Source organism: Petromyzon marinus, chromosome 44 (genome assembly GCF_048934315.1).
Source record: "Petromyzon marinus isolate PM22_M1 ecotype Great Lakes invasive population chromosome 44, UKy_Petmar_22M1.pri1.0, whole genome shotgun sequence".
Classification (NCBI taxonomy): Eukaryota; Metazoa; Chordata; class Hyperoartia; order Petromyzontiformes; family Petromyzontidae; genus Petromyzon; species Petromyzon marinus.
Genome location: NC_133710.1, coordinates 7,883,442 through 7,890,527, shown reverse-complemented (window position 1 = coordinate 7,890,527; position 7,086 = coordinate 7,883,442). Strand labels below are relative to the sequence as shown.

The 7,086-nt window shown below is 49.8% G+C and overlaps 1 protein-coding gene across 2 annotated transcripts in view; it reads left to right on the top strand.

Moving 5' to 3' along the window:
- The first annotated feature begins 416 nt into the window (after window positions 1–416).
- LOC116951983 (glutamate receptor ionotropic, NMDA 3A-like) overlaps window positions 417–7,086 on the top strand; it is an 88,901-nt gene continuing 82,231 nt past the window's right edge. Inside the window, exon 1 of one of the 2 annotated variants that reach the window (XM_032970936.2) lies at window positions 417–1,599. In XM_032970936.2, the coding sequence (XP_032826827.2) occupies window positions 976–1,599 (624 nt within the window). In that variant the 5' untranslated portion in view covers window positions 417–975. The remainder of the gene's footprint in view (window positions 1,600–7,086) is intronic. The other variant, XM_076073989.1, reaches the window with a different exon arrangement.

Below are 7,086 nucleotides of genomic sequence, written 5' to 3'. Positions count from 1 at the left end.
GCGGTGCCTGAGCGAGCACGCGTGGGTGTCTGAGTGGTTCTGCGTGGGTGCGTGTGTGTGTGTGTGCGCGAGCCAGTGGGTACGTGTGCGTGCGCGCGTGTGTGCGTGTTCGTACGCCTGCGTGCGTATCTGAGTTGAGTGCGTAGGGCTGGCCAACTCACCCCCTCAGTGTGATGTGGCCACCGGCCTTCATAGCTATGCGCCAACAGCACTTGCCACCACCCCCCACCGGAAATTCTGTTCCGACGATACGGGGCTATCTTTGTGGGGTCTTTTGGTGTGCGTGCGTCTCTTCTTGATTGCGCGTAAGGGTGTGCGTTGCTGTGCCTCCGTATGGGCTAGCGGAGACTTGGCGCTGAACGGGGCGTGCAAGAAACACGGGGCGGGGAAGAGAAAGAGTGAGAGAGCGAGAGAGCGTGCGAGAGAGAGAGAGAGAGAGCGTGCGAGCGTGGAGGGAGGAGAGGCAGGGAGAGAGAGGTGTTGCTAGATGCCTGGGAATCAGTGGCACACACACTCGCTCGCAGATCGGCAACGCGCGCAGTGAGAGAAGGCTGGGCGCGGTTCTCAAGTGCCAAGCGATATTCCGGGTTCGATTCGCGTTGTCTGCGCGTCCCTGCCGTTTAATGTAATCGCATAGCCCGCGACCATTAACGCAGCTACGACAAAGCCAAGTGAAGGTAAACAACAAGAGAAGAAGAATCATTGTCACCGCTCCTGCAACAAGAAGCGCCTCGAGAAAGATAAACAGCAAACAACCTGCCCAGATATCGAGGGAACGATGCCTTAATTATGCCGACACCCCGCTGGGAGAATTAAAGATACGTTTGTGTTTATTTATTTATGAAACACAACTGTGATAATTAGAGCCATTGAGGAAGAAGAGAGAGAGAGAGAGGGGAGGGCGGAAGGAAGACACGCAAGCCGACTCAAAGCGAGACGACAACTACGCGTGAGCCGACGCTGGGTGCCCGGGGCATGCAGCTGCCCTGTGGCGCCGCTCCACTCGAGGCGTGCGTAACGGGCGTCGCGCCGGACAGGCGCTGTGGACGAGCGGGAGACCAGCTGGCGGCGAGGATGCGGGAGGGCAGACCTCCACTCTTGCCCTTGCACCTCTTGTCCTGGTCTCTCGTCCTCCTCTGCCTCGCTGCCCGTGGGCACTCGCACCCGCAGCCCTGCCGCATTCTCAAGCAGATTCGCAGCACCGTCCGCCTCGCAGTGGTTCTGCCCTCCTCCTCCTCCGCCACGCTGCCCTCCTCCTCCTCCTCCTCGGCGCACTCCACGCTGCCCTCGCCGGCCACTCAGAGCCGCTCGCTGGACGCCGAGAGGGCCGTTTGGGCGGCCGCAAGTGATATCAACGCGCGGGGCCTCCTGCCGTATAACATCACGTTGGACGTTCAGACGGCCGGCGGGCTGGGCCAGGGCCATGATCCGCAGACGCTGATGCAGGAGCTATGCCACGGCGTGGTGGTGCACGGCGTGGCGGCGGTGCTGGCCTTCACCGAGTCGCCGCGGCGGTTCCTGCAGTTGGAGATGATGTCTGCCGCCCTCCAAATCCCCTTCATCAGCATCAGCGACCAGGACTACAGCGCCCTGGCGCAGGTGAGCCGGTCGGTCCCTGCGCTGTCACGTCGTGCGCGATGTGATGATGTTCCGTGCGACGTTGTCCTTTGCCCTCCAATTCGTGCCACGTGTTCATAACAATGACCAATTCCACATTCCATTGTTTGTACATCATCATCATCATTATCATCTTCTTCTTCGTCGTCAGCCGTGCTCAATTTACTTCTGGATGAAGGCCTCCTCCGAACTGTCGACACCTCTCACGATCCCCGAATAATCCATACCTAGCACGTGCGCGCGAGCCGATTTCACCGCTCCGTCTACTCGCTGGACGCTTCATTCATTCCCCATTAACTCTAGGATACGTTTCATTCATTCCTCGGCCTCCACTCCGCGTCCTGCCCACGTCTCCCCACTTTTTGTTGATAGTTTGAGCGATTCAATTAACCTCAGCCGGCACGCCACGCTGTTCGAGTGACGAATACGCATCTCGCACACCATGTCGGCTTTGTCTACCCTGCCATGCTGATGTTTACTTCGTCGCTGCTGCAGTTGCTGCTGCCGTAACAGTAGCAGGTAGTCGTTTTTTTTTGGGCGGGGGGGGAGTGCTGATTAGGTCTTACCTGGTATGACTGGGACCCGGCTCAGATTGTACCCAGCATTGACGGAGTGCATAGCACATGATTGAGTCAGACCTCGTTCGCCAGGCTTGCGGGGCAATGCGTTGAGTAGCACTCTGTCACTAATAGTCCACCGACACAAAATCTACGGAGTGTTTAACGAACACCGACTCAGAGTTACTGAGCGATGATGGTCTGGACGGGGCCAGAAATCAAATGTGTGGGAGAAATGAGAGCGGAGTTTCTGCTCACAGTGAGAGGCGCATTCGGTTGATTGGTTTCACTCGTAGAGCGGGTTCAGCCTGAAGTTCTACTCTGCTTGGAGGTCTCGTGCTAGACATTTACACGAATAGCCTTCCACACCCAGCAACAGCGAGCCCATTGGTTTCCTCTCTGTGGAGTGTGACGCTAAATCCGAGAGAGAGAGAGAGAGCGGGTGAAACGCCGCTAGTAATCGGTTACTCGTGTAAATAATAATTATAATGTTTCACGACTAGTTTGTCAATCCACTGCTGTATTGAATGCCTCCCCAAACGTAGTGGGGGGGGGGGGGGTGTTTGACCATACTTCACCATCACGCTGGTCAGTGATGGTATGGTGAAGTGGTGACCTTAAGGGCCGGCTCAGATGTATCACTCGCCACTGGTGTTACGAGTGGGGTGGCAATCGCAAAATTCATGTCCGCCGGCTTCACAGCGCGGCGGTGCGCTAACCAGCTGCGCCACCGCTCCAACGGTTACCAGTATAACATACTGCACGTAGCAGTCACTCGATCGGCCGCTCCACGTCAGGCGGTTGTTTGCTCTGTCGCGTTCACGATTAGTGTGCGTCGCATAATTGTGCGTACTTCGCATTTTCGGCGTGCAACACGCGACCTCTGGCATCATGCACAACCCTGGAATGCGAGTGGCATTGTCAGCCGGGCTTCAGGGACGCGACACATAGGATAATGGTAGATTACATTCAATGGTCTCATGTGTGATTGAACGGGATTCCATCATAGTTGGGGGGGGGGGGGGGGAGGAAACACGATTGTGTCGCTAATTGGGATAGTTATTTTAGATGTTAAGGTTCATTATAAAAGTATTACTTTTTTGCGTGTATATTATATATTTTTTATTTAAATTAATTACAGCTCCATTCATTATATTTTATCTCTTGAAATAGCGCACATTTGTTTTCATATTCAAACAGATGTAGAAACAGGTTGCAACCCGAACAATCGACACGCAGTCCAACAAGGAACCACTCAGCGAATGCCCAGTAGAGTAAAGGGGATGAGATGATAATTGTAGCCATAATAGGATCTACAGCGCCGTGGTAATGTGAAGCCTGGGCACATACCGTAGATAATTGCGCGTGTCGCATCGCGAGCGATTGAGTGACGAAAATAAAACTACAGGCTAGCCGTAGAACTCCTTGACAATGACACCAATAACAGCTAAAGCGTGACAAAAAATGCAAGAGTGCACACACACTTCCAACGTTTGATGACAAAAAGGATTACTGCGTTGACAAAGCCAATGTAGACTCGCGAAGCCAGACTAACACTTTACAGCAGAGAAGCACCCCCTCCCCCCTGACCCGTATTAAATTAGCAATGTTGAAATTTGAAGCGCAACGGGAGGTAGCTCCAGGAAGAACGGAGAGCTAATTTAATTTCAGCACCAGGGACAGCTACTTTGTGGTCGAGAGCCGAGCAGTTTATTCCAACGAAGATTCGCCCGTTGAAAAGAGGCGGGGCAGAGTTGAACTCCAGAGACTCCGTCAAGGTCAAATTGAGGCCGAGTGACCTCTGAATTATTACGAATCACTGCGAAAATTGTACTCTGGGTCTCATCGTGATGCGTTCGAAGTTTTTTTAGCGAGGGCGAGTGGAGCGCTGTCTAGTGGCCAAGTGCTGTTCATTAGCAGGGAGAAGTGGGCGGTACAGCCACCTAGCGGTGCTGCTATATCAGATGCTTTATCCATTACGTCGAGAGATTCGTGTTTGACATTTAAGTGGAATTAACATTTCATTGCAGTTTCATCACCCCCCCCCCCCCCCCCCACCCACATCACCCCCGGCAAAATGATTTGTATTCTTGATTGTGATATTGGGCCCATTTAATATACGAGTATAGTATGAATGTTTCTGGCCGTATATGTACGGTATGTCAAAGAAAAACCTGGCATTGTAATCATAAAAAAACACTGAAACAACAGGAATAACTTGTTTGCGCAATAGCCTACTTGCTGCGCTGTCACTCCAAGGCAAAATAGTTTTTTTCCCAGCTTGGAGATGATAAATTGAAATGAATTAAACTCGACGGCCTGGCCATGTTATTCTGTTTGCAATACCTCTGTTAACTGTTCTCACTTAGGCGGAAGACAAACGTCTTTACTACCGACTCTAAAATGACCCTAATAATTTCACCTTTTACTGCGTGGAATATTCTTCCGTGTACGCTCTTGTTAACTCACTGACGAATGAACTCTGGTTGCACAGAACACTGCTGATCATCGCCCTGCAAGGCCAATGCATACTCGGAATACAAATGAACGCTTAAATGTCACCTAAACACGCGCGATCTCCTTAATTGACCTGTTACCCTTGTGTAGCAATTATGCGTTTACACCTGTTTTTCAGTGATTGTGTACATCGCTGTAAAAATTGTCCAGAGAAAAAATAACGTAGTCGTCATTAATATGTCCCCCAATTAAAATACTGTCTTCTAGGTATATATAAAAAAACAATTGGTGAAAACATAAATTAATCGAGAATGAAACTGTTTGCCAAGGATCATTGTGGGCAGTGGCCACTAAAATCTTACCAATTAAACGTGCAAAATGTTATATATTGATACGATTCCCGGCAGTGGCAAACACAGCGTTACTTAACAAAGGTCTGGTGTTCCATTAGCAATATATCCTGACCATTTCGCTCATTACAGACTTGTCATATATGTTATGGTTGCAGGCCATAAATTGCGTCTGCTCCTTGTCCTCGCGCGCAGGGTGCAATGTAATGGATACGTTTGCTTCAGTTGAGTATTAAAGGTTGTATTATTCCACTTGAACCTTTAAAATGATATTTATCAAACCACTCTGTCAATGAGAATGAGTTCAATGTCACTCAATGTGCCTGCCCTTTCTTATAGATGTCAAGATGGTAATCTCTAGGAGAAACACTCCGATTACACTCATATCAGTTATCTATGGTAGGCAGCGCCATGGAGGATCCATTAAATACTCTCTCTCTCTCTCACGCTCTAAACAAAGTGGGCCCTTTTAAATAATCAAAGTGGGTATATAAAAAAACAAAGGTAACGGTGCAACCCTGAAGTTTCTTCTTCACACCACTGCTGGAAGAAGGGCATCCGCTGAAGGGAGATCCCGAAGGGGCCCTTCGAGAGAATGCGTTGGCCTACTCTTCCACGCTTTGGTCAGACATCTTAGAAGTGGTGGCGAGTACCCACACTCTGTCCCACAAGGCACCAGGGCAGCAAGCCCCTGGGTTCTTGTAACCTCTCAAAACTCGATAACTCGTGAACCTGCAATCTACGAACAATACAAATTAAAATATCCAATGCACTTTGCCATAGCCTGACATTAACAATAACTGCACATGACACGCGCGGGAATTATGCATTCATGGCTTCGTGTGCAGGTCAGGACATTTGCCGACGCAGCTACATTGAGAAGACGCAGGTTGTGCAACGCATAAACATTATGGGGGGGGGGGGGGGCGCACATCCTCTGCAATCCAGCGCTGGTGGAGGCAGCGAGGGTTGGTGGGTCACGCTACTGCTGTGACAACTCCCCTTCCTACGGGTGTCGAGCAGGTGCCACACCCTGGCTCGCCAGGAGAAGGTAGTACAGCAAGTTCAGACTCATCTCCATCCATAATCGAGGTTTTTGGGTTTGATCGCGTAAATATAAATGCGCCGTTAAACCTGCCACCAAACGACACAGCCAATAAGTAAGGGTTGCAACGTAAACAAATCTAGCCAATTCGTTACTAGTACAGCACGCCGCTGTGTTGGAGAGTAAAGTCACAACATTTTTCATTCGAGTACGACGTTTCGCCAGTAATTACAACCAGCATCATCAGGCGAAAGCCAGAATCTCCATCTGCGCCTTCTGTGTGGGATACAGCGTTGCCCGTCTCCCTCACACACGTGGGGTGTCTCCACCTGTTCCAGTTTCATCACACTTCGTTGTATAAACAACTCAGAAGTTGGCTGATTTTTTTTTTAAGATTCGAAATAAAATAAACAATATAGCAGGACCATCCTGGATAAATTAGTAATTGTACATTTTGTATGGTAATGACGTAAGGATTGGTCGTGAAGTCCTTTATGTTGAAGCAACTAGAGCTAAGGACTTTTAAATCTAGATTGAAAACTCATTTCTCTAGGACTGCTCTTTGTGTTTAGTTTGTTGTCCTTCCCCCCGCACTTCTGATTAGCACAGTTGGCTGCATACGGTGCGAAAGAAGTTCAACATAATACATACTTACAATTGTTTTACTCATAATACGCCATACATTGAAGGAAAGTGGGGTCTGTGTGTGTGTGGGGACCAAGCAAACAGAGAATAATTCTCAGCCGCAGCTATTATACGCGGCAAGTTTTGTTTAAACCTGTTCTGGAACGCTGTAGGTCAACTCAGCCTTAAATCGGCACAGTACCTAGCGGGGTATAAGCACTTGGAAAGAAAAATCGTCTGGGTGCGATTTTCACCACACCCACACCTCAGTGCGCTGTGATAGCCTTGAACTGGTGCTCGCTCACAGCACGCAATAGTCTGTGCAGCAACATCAATAGCTTTCAGAGCTAGATGTCTGTCTCGTTGATAGGTGGCTTAGAGAGAGAGAGAGAGAGACTTCTTCTCCACTGCTATTGTGAACGCACCTCCGATTTTC